Here is a 24,079-nt window from a genome sequence, read left to right as displayed (position 1 = left end):
CCTCACATTTGCTTACAAGGCCATCAGCCTTACAAACTTGTCAGTGTGAAAGCACCTATGACAGCAATGGAAAGATAATTCGTTTTTCTGCAAGATATTCTAAATCAAAATCCAACAAATGATGAAAGCACTGCATTGTCTGTTTACTTGTTCATGAAATCAGCTATATAGATTGGATGTCCTAATATACAAAAACTGGCATCACCGCATGTGCAGTTTATGTTTGCTTTCCTCTTTAGCAAAGTGAAATCATAACGCGACAACTCAACCTGTTTGTTTTTTTTTTAACAGTTTAAAGAAGTCATTCTCTAGACATTGTTGATAAACAGTCCATGAAGAAAAGTTTGATTCTCGTGACATTGCTCCTCTGATGAAAACAAGAACTCATAACAAAACTCTCCAAATTAATATAGAAAAATCCGATATCTATTTTCTTTTATATCTCTTGAGGCAACCTTTTATTGTCATTGAGTACATTTGATATAAGTACAAGTAGCAAAAGGCATTGCATACTGTATAATCTGATCACATTTACTCTTATAAACACAGGAAGAGGAGGAGTTTGACCAATGAATGATGAAGACCGACCTATGTACGAATACTTCCAACATAATTACATTGACATCTCCCTATCAAGATGGATTGAAAATAGATTTGTTGCTTGGAAATTTTATATTGTGGGTCAAAAAGGTACAAAAATGGAAAACTAATGCATATTATCTGCATAGAATTTCATTCCTGATGTCTGACAGCCACATACCAGGCCAAGAACCTGCTGAAATTGACTAATTCTGGAAAAGTCAGAACATTTTCTCATTCTCAAATTATCTCGCCACTTGTAATTTCAATAATTTTTGACAAGATATCTGTAGGTTGGCTTAAAATCAGGATAAGATCTGGCCATGGTATGACATAATACCAGACACCAGTTTAACTGATTTGTCTTTAAGCAGACATCATGATGATGAATTAAGAGGGAAATTGCACTAAATACTGAACAATACCAGCAGTGTTGGACAAGTAATTGCTCACTCTCAAAAATGTCCTCCATTTAATTACACGTCATAAAAAATTTGATTAGAGATCTAAAAACTCAGTATCAAAATCACATCTGGAATTGATATCAAATAATTAGCAAGAGAATTGCCTCTGAAAAAACTTCCTAACCATGAAACATACTCAATGAACTGATTTCTATCCAAGTTACATTCCTTGGAGACATTATTTTGATACTTGATCTTGTTTACATTCTGTTAATCACATTCTACCCCTAACAAAACACCAGTGCTTGACATAAAAATACTGCATAAATAAAATAGCTTCGATATAAATGTGCAAAAAGCTTCTAAGTTAACAGCACTTCTAAAAATAAAATATACAGAAAAATATTGCATATATACACTAAAAACCCTGTGGTACAATTTGCCGTGCAGTAGATGTGTTCATTTTATTCAGTATACATAAATATGTGGCTCCAGATCAGTGCTTAATGGGAAGGGGGGAGTGGGGTGTCTCCTGGCCCATAATCCCCCCTAGGCTGCCTCCAAAATAAGTCATGAATTCTACACCTTATGCATTCCTTAAGTAAATGATAACTTGGATAAACTTCTCTAGGGGGAAATCAAAGGAATAGGTTTCATTGGGATATGCTCAGTTCTACAAATTCTTGACAGCAATGTTACACTCTCTCCCAGTTACTTACTCCTTATACAATATTACCGTAACTTGCTTTATATTCAGGGTGAATAAGGGTTTGTATGGACATCATGTGGAAAGAGGGGAATGCCTTATTTCAATGAAGGAGAGTCTGGAATGTGACCTTTCAATGACACAGGAAAATGGAGTTTCACTAATCCCAAGGCAGTTGTGACATATAACATTTATGATTCATAACACATCTAAATTTTATCATTAACCTTTAGAATTTTGTAGAAAAAATTATAAAAAACAAAATTCAATGTATCTATATGCCAGGCAATATTCTTACAGAATGGCCATTTTGATATTTTGAGCAATGATAGAAGAATATGAGCACAAACTCTGGAAAAAAGTTACAAAGCATTTGTTCAACAAGACCATCTCCAAAAAACTGATCAACATTTGTATGAAAATAAATATAGCTTTACATCTATAAAGCAATCTGTTATAAATACAATTCACATCTTGGAATATAACACCATTAAACTTTGTTTATCTATCGACACACAACAATTCTCTCTTTTATATAAAAAAATGATATCACAATTCAGCATGAATCACTATGACACGATGCTGCACACTTTCCAGGACCGAGGGTCCTCTCAATCTTAGAATCACTAACGATTTCCTAATGTATTTTACATCCTACGATGTGACCAAACCATTGAAGCCCCGCCCACCTATGATCACATGACAACACAGCAGCCATGTTTCTCTTCCTCCCCAATGACGGGGGCACTGTTGGGGGCCTTGAATTTGTGGACCGCGTCGTGATGGTAGCCCTGCGTATTGTTGTTGGTGTTGTAACCGTTCTTGTCTTTGTGTGGGACCTCCTTACCGGGAAGGGAAGACGAACTGTATTTTTTGCTGTCATTCGAGCTAAGACTGTGGATAAACATGTTCTGCACTTGAGAACTAATGTCTGTTAAACTGTTCTCCCTGCTCCTTGACTCGGCGCGCTGTCTTTTTAGATCTGCTAGAGTTATAGATTGCGGCCCAGAGGGATAGCGGACATTGGGGGCTGCGGGCACTGATTCACTATTATTCAGTTGATACGAGTTTGACTTGGCACGAGAACCAGGGGCCTCGCCCCGTTTTTCTTGCTGCCTTCGCCGTACAACTTCCTGTTCCGACACAGACTTTGGAATGTTGGGTTTATCTGACACGGTTTCTGCTTGTGAACTTGGGCGTTCCTGTCGCCCCACAGGGGGAGGCTGGGGGCGAGCCTTCTGACCTTGAGGCGGACTCTCGTGTCTGCTTGACCTTGAGTTGGTTGACTGGCGTTCTCCATGTGGTCTGTCGGTGGACCGGTTTCTAGGAGAAGTTTTGGAGGGTGCTGTAGTATCAACAGTCTTTGGTTGCCGTGTTGATGAGGGCGACGTGGTTTTTGCTGGTGGTGATGTGGTTTTTGCTGGCGGTGACGTGGTTTTAGGCGGCTGTGATACCTGTTTTGGTGGTTGTGATGATTGCTTGGATTGCTTTGGTGGTTCAGGTTTCTCTTCATCTATGATAATCTGGACATCATCAATGTTTGTTGCCGGGCTATTCTCTTTATCATCCTCCTACAATTATAAATCACCATAAAAATTTGGGCAATAATCCATCTTGCAAAAATTAAAAAAACTGTTACAATATAAAGGTCTTTAAGTTTTATAAATTTATCTGGTTATTTTACTCAATAAATACTCGAGATTTTTTAAATATATTAATTCAAAATTAAAATATCCATCAGGCAAAACCAAAGGTGACAAAATTTTGGTCTCAAAGTTTTATAAATTTCTATTCTTAGAGAATTATTTTATCAATCAGTAAATAAGTCTATGCACTGACCATCAAGTCTTCTTCTTCGCCGTTTTGTCGCCATCCAAAGTGAAGTGCCTCCTCCCGAGCCTCCTTCATGAAGAGCGGAGATTTGTCTCCCCTCATGCTGCTTCTTCTGATTGACGCACTGCAGAAATAAAACGTCACCAATTAGTTCATCACAAAGCAGCAGTGAATACACAGCCATAATAACAACAGCCATACTAGCAACAAGCCAACAGAAAATTTCAAATAGTCTACCATCAACATTAGATACCTCAGTCAAAAACATACTGCAATAAGAACTCATCAAATATGTGGCGACAAAAACATATCTCACAGGAATCAATGAACAGCGCTCTATATAAAAAAGTTATTTTTTATTACAGAGTTAGGTGGCATCGACAACCTTATTTAACTCAATGTCATATAGTACACCAGTAGATGTATAGGTAAACCAACATGTTAAACAAGATTGTCACTGATATATGCTATTATATAGCAGAGTTTCTACAAGTCAAATGAATCATTAATTTTTACGCAAAGCATTACATACTCAAAACACGAAAAACAATTGTTAAATTCAATGTGATACATGGCAAATGATTAGATGTTGCTTGCTAATTCCCACCAAAGTATTGATCATAACAAATCAGTGAACCAGTACAAATGGCGGCCAAGTTTGTACAATTAAGTATTTAGTATGTCACTCTGGTGGATTAGACACTCTGTGTTAAAAAGTAAAATTAAAAGCAAAAAAAAAATTAAACCAACCAAGTTTTTAAAAATAGCTATCTATACAAAAAACTACAAAACTATATTTCAGAAATACAAAAAAGCTTAAAAATTACAAATAAGTTCTAAAGATCTAGTTCTGATTTTCTGAAGACAATTCAATCCTGATAACACGACTGGAAGAATGGTAGCTACTACACCACACCAAGATGGCTTCTCCAGTGGTCTATCTGCCAGGAAGTAAGATACATGCTATTGCTGATTGTTTGGATTTCAAATAGAGAGAGAGAGAGAGAGGGAGAGAGAGAGAGAGAGAGAGAGAGAGAGAGAGAGAGAAATAAGATAGAGGACAGATATTTTGATCAAAATCAGATACTCAAATGTTTGTTTTTTCACTCACAAGGTAAAGCATGATTGCTGGTTCTAAAACTCAGAGATAACATGCAATAGGGATAACTCTGTCGAGTCAAACCAAAGATACCCTCAAACATTTGTATATGATGCAGCATACGATGCAGAAAATAAAGTATAAAATTTTCCATATGGAAATTTATAAATATATAAATACACTCCACATGGTATTCCTGACATGAAGGAAGAGGTACAAAAAATGTTCCTCTCTATGATCATATTCTATTTAAAAATTAAACTCGACAAATTGCCACATGCAATATTAGAAAACTCACAAATGTCACATACAAAGGTATCTTCTCCATGTCAAGTGTTAAGTCTGGTTCCTAGACACTTAAAAATAATCGTCATTATCGAATAAGCGTTATAATCAGATCTACTGATCCCAATACATAACCCACAGTAACTTTTAAAATAAAGAAAACTACTATTGTGATAAAAACAAAATTAGCAAACTGCAAAAGCAAAAGTTAACGTAACACCTACACTACTGATCAGCAAGCAGAAGAGATAGAGTAAATATAAAATCTAGTGTCAAACATTTCCACCCAGCATCCATTTCCAGGCAATTTTCTACACTGCTAATACAGATATATGCCTAAAACACCAAGAACTACTGTTACTGTGACAAGGCATTTTAATCCCAATATAACCCCTATTGTACCCCAATCCTATTCCATTAGTGAACACCTATTAACCCCTATCCTCCCTCCCCCCTTATACCCCACCTCGATTCCATCAGTGAGCAAGGGATTCACCTTTTATTGTAGCACTATAGAACTCTAATGACTTCTGATGCAGGGACTCCTATACCCCAACCCAATTAATGCAGAATAGTCAAGAATTTGCCCAAGTGATCTAAACTAATGATGGTTTAATGGCTAGTTTTTTGGTTCTAAATTATCTCTCTTGGCTAAATTTGCTTGAAATTCATACTCTCATATTAAAACTTATTATTAAGGTGTTGAGAAAGTTTGTTACCATGTTTACAAGGTTGGACCTAGACCTTCAGATCCTAACTTCTGAGCAAGCATTCTTAAGTTATTATCTTAAATTATTGGAAACGAGAAATTTGATGGCATTGCAAAGAAAGACAGAGAGAAAAAAATATACCGGTATATTGGCTCACAATCCAAGGCTTGGTTTGAAGTGACACGCCAGAGATTTATTACTGCCTGGTTAATTTGACTTGACATGCAAGCAGTTAATGCAATACATATCTGTCCCACAATATATCAGCTTTTTCTACTCCATCCCCAAGACTAAAGACAAGGACCCTATGTGACCCCCCCCCATATGTTTTAATTAATATATAGACACCCTTAATCGATATTATTCTACACACCCTTGCTACACAGGTCTTTAGGAATGGTGTCAATGGATTTTGCATGAGAGCTTAGGCGCAATCATAAGGTTGATAAAAACACTACAGGAAATGCTGCAGCTTCTAGCTGTGAGTAGTAGCTGAGAGAGAGAGAGAGTTAGTGAGGTTAATGGCGGCGGCATCATCACCTGTTGCTGGCTTTGTGGTGGTGATGAGGGTGTTCGTAGTGCTCGTTCAGAGACGTGTTGGAGTTTGTCACTGAACCTGAGCTATTTGATAAGCTGAAACAGAAAACAGGCAACACCTGGTAACACAACACACTACAAAGCACAGTCATAACTCACAGAAAATCTACTTTCATTCATAATAAGATAAATTGGTAGAGGTTTTGAATATATTGCCATCTGTTAAATGTCTGTTTGGAATGATCAACTGGTATATATAAGAAGCGTACTTAATGGCAATATTTATAACTGGTTAGTTGTCTGATTACTGAAGTCTGTTTGCAATGATCCTTTATATGGTTTGAATTAAGACAATTGTCAGCTTTGACCTAAACATAACCCATTCAAACTAGAAACATCAGCTCTGACCTAGACATAAACCTTCTCGACTAAAACATTAGCTTTGACTTAAACCTTCTCGACTAAAACATTAGCTTTGACTTAAAACCTTCCCGACTACTGGCGACTAGAAACATCTTTAACCAACTTCCATAGCCCCATTAACTGGTCTTAGCTATAATGCCCTCATTTCTTAATAGACCTCATTTCAACTTCTGAAAAGTGTTCACCTTCAATGCAATCTTCAGCTACAAATAGTACACAATTCCCACCTGTATTTCACTTTCTGTTCTTTGCTCAATCTGTTAGCAATAAATATACCTAAAATGTTAACCATGGATGTAGGGTTACCATATTTCAGAACCAAAAATACTGGCACACAAACCTTTAGAAATATTACTGGTATGTGTTGCATATCATTATATCAATTCCCATAATAGCTGCATTTACAAGAAACTATTAATGGAGTGAGGACCTTTAGTGTACAATACCCCAGTGATTATTATTCTTCGTAATATGACAACATCTCTCTATTATGCATTTCTATATTAAAATCTGATCTATCTTTTATACAACATGCAGCCTGAATACTAGAATAATGCACAATGTATAATACAATATGAAGAACACAAACTGAAGATACATGCACATATAACAGACAGACAGATGGACAGTCAGAGACAGACGGACAGACAGATGGGCGGACATATGGACAGAGAGCTAACTGGAATGGCCAATAACTAGTAAGTCACAGTAATCCTGATACATAGGAGAAAGCAAGCGGAGCACTGACTCCTAGGTCAGAGTCTCTGCAGTATGGTATGAAGCATACACTTTATATAATTATTCAGTAAATGTCTACATTTATGTGTACAATGTGAGCTATATACATAGTTATACACATTCTCATTGATTACATTGTCATACTGTACAGTAACTCATTCCTGATACTGTATAAATAGTCCCTGGTCCTCAGCACATAGACCTCGGGCTAGCCCTCGGGTAATACATTAGGATACAAACAGGGTGACACAGTTAATGAAACATTGCAATGTTTAACAAAGGAACACAGAAATAACTAAAGAGGGTTATATGTATAAAATTATGAATAACTGGTGACTCAATAAAGCAAAAAACAATCCTAAAGAATGCTAGTACAGATGTACTTACTTGTGGGAGTGGCCTCTGGTAAAAATAAGAGGTTAAAGGTCAAGGGTCATGTTGGAAGAGATGGTACTAGCTAGATTATATACTATTAGAGGAATGGGACTTTTCAAGAGAAAACTACAATATCTTAATTTTTATCTTCGCCTTCAGAATAACTCTGGGAACTAATTATGGATACTTAGTTAACTTTATGTATAAAATTTGAATTTTATTTTTATAAATTGCATTTACAATCCTATTAGCAATATAATTCTTTTAAAAAATTGATGTTTGTAATTCCAAATGTTTCTTCATGAATAATCAATTACAAATCTGGGTTTGAGATCATCTTTGCTGTAACTACTGCACAATCTCGGAGACTCCTAAAGTTATAGATTAATGGAAATGACTTTATTTATTCTCCAACAAAATAATGAATATCTATTTGTTTCCATTGTCCTTTAAACAAACAATTTTGTCCCCCTAAAAGGAGAAGGGATCAAAGCACGATATACAAAACAATGGTCTATAAAAAGCTAGGCAAAATTACTAGCTAAAAGAAGCTTCCTTTAACAGTTTGTGCCTAAAATTCCAGAGTTTTCAAGGACTGTAACATGGAACTAGTTTTTTTGGGGGGGTCACCCTCCACCCCACTGGTCTACTTACGATCTACTGGTGTGACGTGCGCTACGACGAACACTGTCCTTCGTTCGACTTGCTTTGTTCGTCTCAATTTCATCTTTCATGTCTAAGATCTTTTGTCGAATTTCAGCATCCTCACACAAGTCTGAAGAATTAAGGGAAACATGCAGCTTATGAAGTGAGAGCTGAAATCTGAACTAAGGAATCTGTTTATTGATGCATCTCAAGACTTTGAAAATAATAAACCCACATATAGTTTTAAGTACTGGTAATTTATTGACACCAGCAGATTAACAATCATTCAACTAACAGCAAATTAAAGATAGTAAAAGTAGGAAAAATTAAAACAACTGGCGATTGGAAAGTCAACAATGTGAGGATTCCGAATTTATGTTTGCTCACCAAATGCTGTCTCCCCATTCCGTGTCTTGGCATCAATGTCAGCCCCGTTCTTCACCAGAATCTCCAGGATTTCTGGCTGGAAGGCATAGCAGAAACATTTAATCATCAGAAAATGAAGAGGATATCATGCTTACAATAATAATAGATAAACTGAATCAAAAGACAAATACTCTTTAATATGACTTATTTCCTTGAATCCTCTAAACTTTTTACATGTAACTGGGGAAAATCTGAATAAAATCACTAGTAACCTTAGCTGGAGGTACTGAACAGCTGACAGACCAATTAAGCTTGTATATCACCTGAGAGACATACCTATAGCCAGCAGGCAGCAGCGTGAATTGGTACAGACTAGTCAAACTGATACAGGTAACAGATTATCACCTGAGAGACATACCTGTAGCCAGCAGTATGGATTGGTACAGACCAGTCAAACCGATTCAGGTAACAGTATATCACCTGAGAGACATACCTGTAGCCAGCAGTATGGATTGGTACAGACCAGTCAAACTGATACAGGTAACAGTTTATCACCTGAGAGACATACCTGTAGCCAGCAGTATGGATTGGTACAGACCAGTCAAACTGATACAGGTAACAGTATATCACCTGAGAGACATACCTGTAGCCAGCAGTATGGATTGGTACAGACCAGTCAAACTGATACAGATAACAGTATATCACCTGAGCGACATACCTGTAGCCAGCAGTATGGATAGGTACAGACCAGTCAAACTGATACAGGTAACAGTATATCACCTGAGAGACATACCTGTAGCCAGCAGTATGGATTGGTACAGACCAGTCAAACTGATACAGGTAACAGTATATCACCTGAGAGACATACCTATAGCCAGCAGGCAGCAGCGTGAATTGGTACAGACTAGTCAAACTGATACAGGTAACAGATTATCACCTGAGAGACATACCTGTAGCCAGCAGTATGGATTGGTACAGACCAGTCAAACTGATACAGGTAACAGTATATCACCTGAGAGACATACCTGTAGCCAGCAGTATGGATTGGTACAGACCAGTCAAACTGATACAGGTAACAGTTTATCACCTGAGAGACATACCTGTAGCCAGCAGTATGGATTGGTACAGACCAGTCAAACTGATACAGGTAACAGTATATCACCTGAGAGACATACCTGTAGCCAGCAGTATGGATTGGTACAGACCAGTCAAACTGATACAGATAACAGTATATCACCTGAGCGACATACCTGTAGCCAGCAGTATGGATAGGTACAGACCAGTCAAACTGATACAGGTAACAGTATATCACCTGAGAGACATACCTGTAGCCAGCAGTATGGATTGGTACAGACCAGTCAAACTGATACAGGTAACAGTATATCACCTGAGAGACATACCTGTAGCCAGCAGTATGGATTGGTACAGACCAGTCAAACTGATACAGGTAACAGTATATCACCTGAGAGACATACCTGTAGCCAGCAGTATGGATTGGTACAGACCAGTCAAACTGATACAGGTAACAGTATATCACCTGAGCGACATACCTGTAGCCAGCAGTATGGATAGGTACAGACCAGTCAAACTTATACAGGTAACAGTATATCACCTGAGAGACATACCTGTAGCCAGCAGGCAGCAGCATGGATTGGTTGCCATGAGTCGAAATCTCGCCTATCTACTGAAACATGGTGGTCAAGTAGAAACTCGGCAACCTCCTGGTAACCGTTGGCAGCAGCAACATGTAACTACAAACAACAACACATTAATCAATGAAACAATCAATCAATCAATCAATCAATCAATCAATCAGTCAATCAATAATCACATAGAAACAATCAAACAACTTAAAATTAACTAAGAACAACTGCCATAGGTACAAATCGAGTACAGACACATTGATCTGTTAAAGGAGATGTATATCTGTTGGAAATTATATTCCATTCTTTTTTTTAAATTTATGAACAAAAATCAATCCCCAGATATTTTCTCATTCTTATTACATTTTTAAACAATTCATAAATCAGGAACTTTAAACTCCTACTTAACCATTTGAGATCGCAAATGAATGAAAATTTACCCCAATGGGAAGTCTGATTTTACAGCACACTTGTTATCTGCATTTATGATAACTAACTTACACACAAAGAATTGTTAAAGTTATATTTCAATCAATACACAAATTACTGACAGAAACAAGATTAATCAGGCAAAGCTGGACAATCTAATTTGCTACTAACATAACAATAGCACGCATGTTAAAAATTATAATGAATATGCCCCAGGAAAACAATTTTAGAACTGATGAACTCTGAATGCTTATTTCTGTAAGATTACCACATCACAGTGTAAACTTTGTAATGAGAGCAACTTTCAACATGAGTATGCATTGTGGCATTGTAACTATGAGAGCATTAAATCCAATTGAAGAATTATTTCCTCAAACTCAATTATTCCCCTCGCAGAATTTTTAAAAAAAAGTATTTATCATTTCCCAATAGCAAAGCAGAAATGACTCCTTAATGATCATATTATCCCATGAATATACATTCCACCAAGTCTCAATATGTTGGTGAGAAATGTAAACCTAACTTTCTATTTTTCCATAATCTCGAGTTTATTCTTTAATTACAGCTAGCACAGAGGCTGTATATAAATACAAATCATGACCTAATATAAAAATTGACTAAATCCACTGGGTGGTGATTATACTTACTGGGGTGGCACCATCGGAGTTGATAAATTCTAGATCCCCGCCTCTCTTTGCAATCTGTTTAAGGTCATTCAGCATCTTTTTTTCAGGAACCAGTCGTGTATCGTCGATGTCTTCTTGTGTTATACCTACAACATGAAACCTCACAATTAGATCTCATCTACAAAACATCTTCAGACAATAATATAAAGAGATAATTAAAGGGTTTAATCAATAATATAAAGAGATAATTAAAGGGTTTAATCAATAATATAAAGAGATAAATAAAGGGTTTAATCAATAATATAAAGAGATAATTAAAGGGTTTAATCAAAGGTTTAACTACTATCAAAACATGATCCCCCCATAAAGCTTCAAAGAAAGCGACAGAAGTCAATGTGTCTCCTATGATAATCATACGTAGGAATCTAAAGTCAAAGAACTTGGTCATATACCAGTGGGGTATAAAGCAGGACCAGTCATGGACACATGGGAGCTTATATTGCTGGAGCCAGAGTTCGGTTTTCTATTGTGTGTCTTGCTGATTTTGATGGATGGGTATATAACTATATACAGTTCATGTTTCAGTCAGTAAGTTCCCCAGGATCCCATTTTCAAGAAAAGTGAAATCTTTTGGCAATACTCCTACGCATTCTGGACTAGATAAGTCAATAAAGGAGCTTTCAAGTTCAAACTACTCTCTGATATAATCACAAAATGTCCTTTCCTGTAATTGTATTTAGACACATCTAGATATTCTGACTGCCATCCATCACATTAACGTGCAGAAGTAATGTACTTCAGAGATACAAAGTTTTACATTCCACAAGGAGGCTTGAAAATGTTTTCATTTCTGTATCTACAAAGATGATTGAAGAGATACCATTTAATACATGTCAAGGATCTGATGCAGCACAGCAGAGTGCAGAGTGCTGAATGAATTGGTGGGTTACATAACACAGCTCACATGAAGTGTGTCAACTTGGCTGGAGCTTACAGAGAGAGCTTCCTGCACAAGAGCTGGTGTCCTGTGAGAATGTGGGAGTTCTGTAACAAGTCTTGGTTATAAGCCACAGCTGTAACACAGGGAGAGGGGGTAGAGGAGCTGCCAAATCATCAGATTTATCCTCTGCCAACTCATCAAGGAGAGGATCCGTATCTTATCTAAGGAGATAGACTTCCTGGGTTCTGAATTATTCCCTAAGCCATTATTGTCTGAAACTACTATCTTACTTTAATAATTACCAGGCATGATATAATTAAAAAATGAAATCAAACAGGAGTCTCCTACAGTTTGATTAGGCAAGGTCTGGCCAGTAAAGAAATCATATAGGCCAACATTATGTTTTTAAAAACTGTAGCCTATTGATAATAATTCTCTTTTTCAAGCCAACATTCTTACAAATACCAACATTTTAATGCAAAAAATAAAAATAATTTCCCGAAGACAAATTATGTTTTTAGTTGCCTTTCCATGACCTGGTTTGAAGTTGTCTGACTTGGGGTTTGTCGTATTTGAGACGTTACCTCTTTTAGCCATTTCTGTCTCTATGTAGTCTAGCGTGACCTCATCTTCACAGATGTCGTACGGCATATTTCCGTCAGCATTGACCGCCAAAAGTTCAGCACCCCTTGAGAAAGAGAGTTGAATACATGATGATGTTTATCTCATATCAGAAATACCGTATAACGGGTATTTTCTGCGGCTTGAAATTTTTGCGGTTTAACCCCTAAAAAATATCAAATTATATTCTGCGTTTTTAATTTCTGCGGTTACATTAGACCGCCAAAAAAAATACATATGTTTACCGGATTTGCCTTAGGGAACGTAAAACGAATTTGGTTTGTAGATTTATCCATAACTTCAGACACCCGTGTGTTACACTCTTGGATCGATCTAGGGGATAAACTTGCCGATAACTGTCTGTTAGGATTTGGAAGAATACTTCCGCGCTTTACATATCTTAAAATCGACATTCTTACCGTGTTCAATGTGAATGAGAACTAACTCTCAAATCTTTTACAAGTCTACTAAATACTGCTTGTGAACTTTTCTCAGATCATTTTTATTTCATACTCGACTAAACACACAGTCCTTACATCTGTTCAGCTATAATTGATATCGCACAGGTAACATGAGATAATTAGGTGTGAAATACGACGCAGAGCCCCCTAATAACGGACTGATCACGCTTGAAAATTATAGCTTGTATTTTAAATAGTGTCAAAATTAGTGATTTTTTTAAAAGAATATTTTGCGTTTTGAATTTTTGCGGATTTTTCTTATCCGCAAAATACCGCAGAAAATAAAACCGCAGAAAATACCCGTTATACGGTATATGCAAACAGGCCTAAGGATCATGAGGCAATTTCAGACTGAAGTCAAAATTTCAGTCAGTAATAAAATTATTGGTTTACTTATCATTAAATGACTAATGAAATTTTCAATTAGCAGTGTTATATTAAACACTTTTAGTGGCATTTCAACTTTGTCAGTGTTTTCAATCATTAAAGGACGTTAAGAGTGTACAGGTTTTGATTTAAGTCTAAGATTGCTGCGTGATCCTGGGGCCAGATCTCTGAAAATCCAGTGTTTTGTATACATATACTAAGCTGAAAAATCCTCTTGCTGCTTCATCCATATTATTAAAAAAGACCCAGCTAAGCAGCAAACCTCATAAATTCTAAATGCAACTGTTAACCTCTAAATCTTGGATGTGAAAATACCATTGATTCTTAAAGTGCATTTATTGTCACAAACAGATGTACATGTACTTTGGCTTACTTATCTACCAGGTAGTGACATAGATGTACAGGTATGTGACTTAATTATCTATGAGGTAGTGACATAGATGTACAGGTGTGTGACTTACTTATCTATGAGATAGTGACATAGATGTACAGGTGTGTGACTTACTTATCTATGAGGTAGTGACATAGATGTACAGGTGTGTGACTTACTTATCTATGAGGTAGTGACATAGATGTACAGGTGTGTGACTTACTTATCTATGAGGTAGTGACATAGATGAACAGGTCTGTGACTTACTTATCTATGAGGTAGCGACATAGATGTATACAGGTCTGGGACTTAATTATCTATGAGATAATGACATAGATGTACAGGTGTGTGACTTACTTATCTATGAGATAGTGACATAGATGTACAGGTGTGTGACTTACTTATCTATGAGGTAGTGACATAGATGTACAGGTGTGTGACTTACTTATCTATGAGGTAGCGACATAGATGTATACAGGTCTGGGACTTACTTATCTATCAGGTAGTGACATAGATGTACAGGTGTGTGACTTACTTATCTATGAGATAGTGACATAGATGTACAGGTGGGTGACTTACTTATCTATGAGATAGTGACATAGATGTACAGGTGTGTGACTTAATTATCTATGAGATAATGACATAGATGTACAGGTGTGGGACTTACTTATCTATGAGATAGTGACATAGATGTACAGGTGGGTGACTTACTTATCTATGAGGTAGTGACATAGATGTACAGGTGTGTGACTTACTTATCTATGAGATAGTGACATAGATGTACAGGTGTGTGACTTACTTATCTATGAGGTAGTGACATAGATGTACAGGTGTGGGACTTACTTATCTATGAGATAGTGACATAGATGTATACAGGTCTGGGATTTACTTATCTATGAGGTAGTGACATAGATGTACAGGTGTGTGACTTAATTATCTATGAGATAGTGACATAGATGTATACAGGTCTGGGACTTACTTTTCTATGAGGTAGTGACATAGATGTACAGGTGTGTGACTTAATTATCTATGAGGTAGTGACATAGATGTACAGGTGTGTGACTTACTTATCTATGAGGTAGTGACATAGATGTACAGGTGTGTGACTTACTTATCTATGAGGTAGTGACATAGATGTACAGGTGTGTGACTTACTTATCTATGAGGTAGTGACATAGATGTACAGGTGTGTGACTTACTTATCTATGAGGTAGTGACATAGATGTACAGGTGTGTGACTTACTTATCTATGAGGTAGTGACATAGATTTACAGGTGTGTGACTTACTTATCTATGAGGTAGTGACATAGATGTACAGGTGTGTGACTTACTTATCTATGAGGTAGTGACATAGATGTACAGGTGTGTGACTTACTTATCTATGAGGTAGTGACATAGATGTACAGGTGTGTGACTTACTTATCTATGAGGTAGTGACATAGATGTACAGGTGTGTGACTTACTTATCTATGAGGTAGTGACATAGATGTACAGGTCTGGGACTTACTTATCTATGAGGTAGCGACATAGATGTATACAGGTCTGGGACTTACTTATCTATCAGGTAGCGACATAGATGTACAGGTGTGTGACTTACTTATCTATGAGGTAGCGACATAGATGTACAGGTATGTGACTTACTTATCTATGAGGTAGTGACATAGATGTACAGGTGTGTGACTTACTTATCTATGAGGTAGTGACATAGATGTACAGGTGTGTGACTTACTTATCTATGAGGTAGCGACATAGATGTATACAGGTCTGGGACTTACTTATCTATCAGGTAGTGACATAGATGTACAGGTGTGTGACTTACTTATCTATGAGGTAGTGACATAGATGTACAGGTGTGTGACTTACTTATCTATGAGGTAGCGACATAGATGTACAGGTCTGTGACTTACTTATCTATGAGGTAGCGACATAGATGTACAGCCTACAGGTCTGTGACTTACTTATCTATGAGGTAGCGACATAAATGTACATGACCACATGTTGCCGCAGCGTGCAGTGGGGTCCACAGCTCTGTGTCTCGTGCATTTACAGCCGCGCCAAACTCCAATAGTAGCTTCAGCATTTCTTCATTGTCATCAATGCAACACTGAAATAAACAAAACCCAAATCAAACTCACTGTTCTGACCTATTATTGATAAAACTCAAATCTAACTCACTGTTTGACTAGATTATGATATATTCGCTATTAAGTTGCATTAAAGATCATTGTGGCTCAACACCGAGACCTTAGGTAATCTATGACTGATGTTGTACATTTTGATTACATTTGTATGCAATGTACATCTACAATGATTACACAGACAGAGAAAGGAAGGGGGTTGTCACTTTGTGTCTAAATCATGTTTACACAAAAAAGGAAAGGTCGGCTCGCCTCTGTATGAAGAAGAAATCAATTTCAACAGAATTCTTTGTTAAACATGTTGGGTATGTGAATCTAGCAGATAAAGAATAACCATAAAAATAGAATATCAAAAATAGATTTCAAAAGAATATTGCAGATAAAGAACATCAAAAACATGCAGTCAGCAGAATTTTTATTTCTTAGTACTAAGTTTATAATAATGTAAAGAGTTTAATCTACAAGAAATATCCTTGGTGGGTATTAGAAATAAAATCACTATGTTCCTTTCTTGCTGTGTTTTAACATGAACTTTAGTAATAAACTGAAAAGAGCTAGCTCCATCTGTAAACAATTAGCCTAAAGTTATGCATCACATTGGGAGAATTTTCTGTGTGCCTCTGTGATCAATACAAGTGGCAGATAGTTCTGTATTTGTTGATGAGTGCTGGGTGGTGAAATATGGCTGTGTACCATTTGATTGGAGAGATGTAGCTTTTTTGCATTTGAGTTTGGAAAAGACATCATTTAAGAGTGGCTGACATTCAAGTTGATGGATCTATGAGTAACAGAAGACGAGTATCGGAGGGAGCAGTCACTGCAGTAGCAGTGGAAAGATCATGTCACTGTGAAATCATGCAGTAACAGGGAGCAGTTATTGCGGTCAGATGCACAGAGATAAATAGTGGCATTAGCAGGAAGATCAAGGGCAGATAATGAGGTGACAGGGACAGTAATAGGAATATCTGGGGGGGGGGGGGGGGGGGGGGGTAGAACATTGTGGTATTTAGAAACTGTAGCAGAATTGTTAATGGAAGACAATGTGGTTTAAAGGAACAGTAATTATGGCGGTAGCAGGAATTAATATATAAAGGAAAGACCATGAAGCATCAGGAAGCAGTTATTGTTTTATCAGAAGGAAGATCTCAGGGATAATATAGTTTTTGAGACCAGTCCTTACTGACATTTGATATTATAGATTTATAATGAACACTTCCCTATCTAATAAGCCTTAAGAATTTGTCTTTTGATGTCAGATTTCTATTAATTACTTTTTCACAGAATTGTAAAATGAAAATTCCTCTCATTAATTAGAGAGGGGAGGTAACTCTGTCTGAGTGATGCATCCGATGTAATTAACTTCTAAATCATGCTTACAAACTGAAAGATAACAAGAATATTGCCAAACCGTTGATCTTCCAGTCACAGAAATGATGTAATCAACTTCTATACCTTTATATCTCCTGAGGCTTATCACCATAGTGCATCAAGATGCATGTGTATTATCTACTAGAGCAAGTCCCCTGTTGCTTAGCCTTAAGATAATTCTATATAGGACAGAACAAATCTGGAGAGACACATGCTTCCCAGGTTGCATACTGAGAGAATCAAACAAAGAGGACCTCTAAATTACAATATATTCTAGAGAGATGGTTCAGTCTTCAAATATAAATAGTTTCCATGGTGGCCTAATGTTTTCTAAAATGGAGGACTTCTAAGCTACAAAGGCTTTAGAGAGACAATCTCATACATAAGTTGATACACAGTTTCCTTAATGGTCCGAGTGTTCTATAGAGAATATAACTCCTGTAAATAAGTAAACAGTTTCCGTGGTAATCTGACCTGATGTAGGGCGGTCAGTCCGTCCTCGTTGGTTACATCAGGGTTAACTCCGGCACTCAAAAGACGCTTCACTACAAATAGAAACAATATCAGTTATCCATGCTCTTGTTACGGCTCTGTGACAAGACGGAGAACCTTAACCCAGGTCGGAGAACCCAGGTCGGAGAACCTTAACCCAGGTCCTGTACATTGGATCACTGTTTAACAGAGTCAAAATTCCACTTTGTGGCTTATATTATTATTACAAATCTAGACAGTGATGTTAACACTATCTAGAGATAATCATAAATTGTGGCTACACAAACAATCATCAATCTCTTTATCCCCTGAAAAAAAAGGATCTTACTCCCTGCAGTTTCTGCATTAAAACATCAAAACACCGAAAACAAAATTCCTAGAAATGTTGTAGGTTTTGTATGCATTGTAGATGAGTCTGATAATTTACCTTTATCAACTAAGTGGGTAAAGTGATATTTATTTCTTTTTTTTAGATGAAATAATTTTCCTAAGAAAATATTTCCCTGATTTTTTCAAACTTGCAATAATAATTAATCACAAAAACTTACCATCCTCCAGATCATTGCGAGCTGCTGACTCCAGCAACATTATATTTCCTTTGAAGCGAACTCTTGTAGTCTTTTGCCGTCGTGGATGCTTTTTTGGTGGCTGACCTTTTTTTGCCTTTTTTGAATGGTCCTTATCAAGCTGTTTATCATAGTTAGCCCATTTCTTCAGCTGTTGGGAGCGACGTTTTTTAGCGTGTTTCAACCGTTCCTGCGTTCCCATGCGCTCCACACTCGGGATTTCCTGAACCAAGTCTTGATGGTCCGCCATTCTGTCCTAATATTCAGTCAAGGAAACAAATTTGTAGTCTGGTCATACACCGAGAAAAATGTCAGAGAGAAACACAAAAGTCCTGGCGGAATGAGTTTTATCCATCCTAATTCTGGCTATTCACTCCTTTATATGCAGGATGTTCAGAGGATGCTGCCGTCTATAGCATTTTGGTCTGAAAAATCAAAGATCGGGTCATCAATAATACACAAGACAAGTCACTTTCCTACAGTATTTAGTGCAGCACTAAGGACTTTGTTCTGCCTGGAGCAGACAGAGAGTACATCCATCACTGGGCAGTTACATCAATAACGCTTACATTCTGTTTACACTAATACAATGCTGTTGAATTATAGTATTGGCTCCAAGACAAAACTATAAAGATCTGCCCTGATAGCTGCTCAATACGTTCATGACTTCCTCTGGTTTATACGTTACTGAGGAAGCTTCCTCGTGTCTTAGTGAACAATTGCCTGCTGGCTGTTCATTCATCACCACAACCTGCCTTTAATTGGCATTCTCTCTTTTCTTCTTTTAATAAACTTTGCAAGAAAGCTCTACTTTTTAGACAACACGCGCGGAGAAATCGAGAAACTGAACAACAAGTCAATGAAGCCAAACCGCTACAAAGTAGTTTTGTTACTGGATTAATTGGTTTTGGCTTAATGGTGTCCTGATGCAAATGATGCATAAAAATTAACCTCATCCAGACCTTTAGATTTCTTAATGCACATTCAGCATTAACCCTTGTATCAAATCTTATAACCGATATGCTTTGCGCAAGGAGAGATTAGTAAATTGAAATTTCCACTGATAAAAGTTTAAACTAAATTGCCGTTGCATCGATCTTAAATTCCCTCCTGTCTTAAAGTTTATAGATACATGAACCACTAATGCATTAGCGAGTACAGAACTAGGCTTGTGTTTATACAATGGACATCATAATCTCCTCATTTACACAACTCAAACCGAGATATGCTAATATGGATGCTCAATCAATTGTCCAATCAGCAAATTTCAATAAAAAAGTGTATTAAAATAATTCAAGATGTCTTTTAAACAAAAGCATTGTTATAAATTTAACAAAATTCAAGCTTCTCTCCAAGACTCCCTTATTGGCCGAAATTTGCATGCCTATCCACAAATATATGTAAGTGTCAGTTGTTTTTAATATAAAAGCAACTCCATTAGTATATCAATACAAATCTCATTTTCAAATCAATCTGTAGATTTTGATCACAGTTTCTCTTTGGAGACCATTTTATGTTTTGGTTTCTGTTTTTTCATTAGCAGCTCTGACTATAATTGTCCTTCAGAAGAAGACAAGCAACATGGTCTTATTGGTACAGAAGTAGGAAACATCTGTATGTAAATGACAGGAACTAAGAACCCGCAGGGAGTCTCAGTCTGAAGCAATCATATTTCTGACAATCAATTGGACCCATGAAGCCGAATAATGTTTAACATCAGCAGGACGCAGAGTCTTTATACAACATCCACTGCAATCAACCAGCCGGATCCTGCCACTATTTACCTCACTAATTACCACAACAAACAATCAAAGCAAACATTTAATTACAAAAAAATAATGTACAAAAAATCTCCCTTGTATTGGTATTATTCAAATGAATCAATATGTCTCAACTAGAGATCTCTTTAACCCCAACATCCTGTAACGTAAGGGATGGATGCTGTAGACTTACAGTGTTATAACCCATTATCCAGTGATATCTCTAGAGGTCTAACCTTAACAGTCAATGTAAATAAAACACCAGCTTTATCAAAACACCAACCTGGTCAGTCTCCTACAGTTAACTTATGTTACATACCTATTGTTCTTCAATAATATAGGTTACATGTATATGAAGTCCTAATGGCAGAGCGTTGCCTACCGGCATTTTGTGTTTATACTGTTTCAAATCAAATAAAATATTTTAAGTTTCTCATCATGTGATAAATTATTTAAGATTTGTATGTATTTGGACACACACATGCACATCTATATATGGGTGTTTAATATATATAAATATACATATTAAGTACATAAATACACATGTATGCCAATGTTTATATCCGTCTCCTTTAATTATACATGTACAACCCTTTCCCTCTTGTGTATGTGTTTATTGGGCATTGTGAATGTTTGTTGTACAATCTTCCTGTTGCCCCTCAACTGGTCAATAAATAGAATGAACTGTTTTTTATTAATAAATACACAAAGTTCACAAACTTTTTCAATATCACTTTAGGGGACACAATAAAGAATAGTTATTAGAAGTACTGGATACCTTATAAAATGACCTACTTTCACATAGTTTAACATCCCCCAGCTTTCACTTACACTCATCAGTGTAAAAAATAAATGTTTAATATGCAATACACTAGAGTATCTGAGTTTTTGTCTGACACCCTCCCCTTTATAGGTTAGTGTCTGAGTTTAAGTTTTCATCAGGCCCATCAATCTTTGGATCTCACCTCCTATTGATATTGAAGTCAATAAAGCAATTCCAAATATGCAAAACACAAGATTACTGTGTATTTTACAGGAATATAATCTGATCACAAATACACAACATGTCGAATTCATTTTCTCTTTGACATGGTAAGCTGTTTACTTACTTGAACACATTCCTTGTGAATTCCTTCCCACAAATCATCACATCTTCCAACTTGTACAATAACTATTATAATATCATATTAGTATCTAATTACTTTAACACATTTCAACTTGTCAATATCACACAGTAATTCCGTGGTGCACTTTACTTGCTAGCTGCCGTACAGGAGGCTGTTAGGTTCTACACATCTGACAATTCTGTATCAATAGCAACGTACAGAGCACATTTATCATCGTCAAGATCCTACAGTGGCTAATACAGATAAGATGAAGTTTATACCCCTAACTAACAGACACCATCAAAGACTGCAGGAAATGGGCGATTTATCCAACTTAAGTATTCACTAATTAAGCATTGAGAACAGAACTTCATCAATTACTACACAGCTACTAAATGGAACCCTAATCTGATAATATCAGCTGATCCCAACAGTGGGGGGTTGTTCTCCTAAAACTTAGCTCTGTACTAACAATAGCCGCAGTGAAATAAATAGCTCATAAGCAGGCGAATGGAGTACTGTTTTTAATGAGAAAGTTTATTTTCATGAGGAATGCTTGTCAATAAACAGTTCATAAAAATGACCACAAAAGAAGACAATTACCATTTGGATCAATAAATATTGATGAAACACCAAATGAACCAAGTTTTAAACCAAAAAAAGAAGATTGTTTCCCATTTTAATGTAAAAGTACTTCAATCAATATGAGATGTTTTCTTAATGACCCTCCAACCTAATAATTTTCATATTAATTAAATATTATCAAACAATTAAAAAAAGTCAAACCTTAAATTGATTTCCCAAGCAGTCACTACTTTTTAACATTTTATTTCCCATAGGACGATCGCTTATGCACACATATATAATAATTCCAGCTTAGCAAGCTGATCATATGGATAAACATGCAGATTTATCTGTAGGAACACATCCAGCATCAACATATTTTCTGGGTGGTGCTCATCTATCCACTTCAACAGTCTTTATTTTATTATAAGAGAACATTAACACGATTAACTGTGACATATCTATCAAATCTTACATCAATCATTTCATTGTTATTTTATTTCAAAACTTGCATTTCATTTCTATAAGCTTTAATTTCTCTGTTGTGTTTCTTATGTAAAACACAATGTTGCATTTATTTCACTGATCAATGAATAATAATCCTTACTTTATAAGTCCAGTTTTCTTGTTGATTATTAGGGGCACACCTTAGAAAATTAATTTATACCTAGGAAAATCTCCGAAGAAGTTATAGATCTAGATGTTTGTGACATACAAAAACATGTTTCATGTGAATCATCAAGTCCATACACATTGGGCGTTTACATTTAAAGAATATAATTACCGGTATTAAAACACTTTCCCTACATATTGTTGTTTCATCAAGATATATGATATATATAGGCCTATTATGTTTTTTGTCCTATAATAAAGTGGTAATTTCATTTCATGTAATACCTATACGTATCATAGCCGGTGTATTTATATAAATTGCTGCTTTATATAAACAGACGATAATCCAAACCGGAAATTCAGGTAGCGCTTAGACAAAAACATGTTGGACATTTTGCATTAATAATTTAACACTTTTAGGGATTTCAATGATGAAATGTAAACACAATTCTTGTATGTGGTCATATCTAGGAGTACATATGACTGTAAAAACAAACTTGTTGCTGTAAATTTAAAAAATACACCTTTTTCACAGGTGAGAACAGGTGAATCGGTTGCATTTTCACTGTGGTGGATATAAACAAATGGGTTTTATGTTTTTAAACACAATCGATACCTGGAATTATTGAACAAATCTGTATATTTCCATTTAATTCCAACGAAAGTGAATAATCCTAAATATTTACCTTTCTTATGCGACAAATTCACCAAATTCCGGTAACATTTTTTTAACACAAAATGTCGCCTATGTTTTTATCACAAGAGGGCGCTTGACATATCCGCTATTTTGTCACGTGACAATTTCAGGTCACTTAAAAAATTGGCGGATCAAAGATATGCCCGATTATTGCGTCAAAAATCGGGATATGTAATCGTGATTGTTTAATCTGAGAGAGTAAGTGTAATTCTGATCGCGTAACTTATTAAACAGTTAAACCGGGCATGTAGTACATGGTAGTACATATAACAACGAAAAATGTGATAAAACAAAACCCTCATTATTACATTTTGAATCTTGTTGAACGCAAAATGTAATAACGCAAAATGTAATCAGATAGAAAAGTGGATTGAAATATAACCCAATTAGCGCACAAAATGACCGATGATAGCTAATGTTGAACACAGATACAAAGAAATTATCAATATTAGTCGCTCTTGGTCTTTTCAAATGCGTATTCAGGTCTCAGCATTAATTGACCTACAGTGAGGGACATATTTATAATTTATTATAATCATTTTGAATTTACCATTCTAAAAGATTAACAGCATACACTGCAAGCAGTGAATGTGTTGAAT

At 36.2% G+C, this 24,079-nt stretch overlaps 1 protein-coding gene across 5 annotated transcripts; it reads right to left on the bottom strand.

The window, feature by feature from the left end:
- Positions 1-429: 429 nt before the first annotated feature.
- On the bottom strand, positions 430-23,580 carry LOC105338501 (protein phosphatase 1 regulatory subunit 16A). 5 transcript variants are annotated; one of them, XM_034482114.2, is made up of 13 exons: positions 23,470-23,580; positions 18,724-19,166; positions 18,158-18,228; positions 16,136-16,281; positions 12,923-13,026; positions 11,420-11,544; positions 10,326-10,451; positions 8,722-8,797; positions 8,344-8,464; positions 7,702-7,716; positions 6,157-6,249; positions 3,529-3,646; positions 430-3,260 (listed from the first exon to the last, which is right to left on the bottom strand). In XM_034482114.2, the coding sequence occupies exons 2-13, from the start codon at positions 18,989-18,991 to the stop codon at positions 2,385-2,387; spliced, it is 2,139 nt and encodes a 712-aa protein (XP_034338005.2). In that variant the 5' UTR covers positions 18,992-19,166; positions 23,470-23,580; the 3' UTR covers positions 430-2,384. The 5 variants fall into 5 exon arrangements, with proteins under 5 accessions (XP_034338005.2, XP_034338006.2, XP_034338008.2 ...); XM_034482115.2 differs by lacking the exon at positions 23,470-23,580 and adding an exon at positions 21,611-21,634; XM_034482117.2 differs by lacking the exon at positions 6,157-6,249.
- Positions 23,581-24,079: the final 499 nt, after the last annotated feature.

Source organism: Magallana gigas, chromosome 3 (assembly GCF_963853765.1).
Source record: "Magallana gigas chromosome 3, xbMagGiga1.1, whole genome shotgun sequence".
NCBI lineage: Eukaryota > Metazoa > Mollusca > Bivalvia > Ostreida > Ostreidae > Magallana > Magallana gigas.
This window is presented reverse-complemented; position numbering and strand designations above follow the sequence as displayed.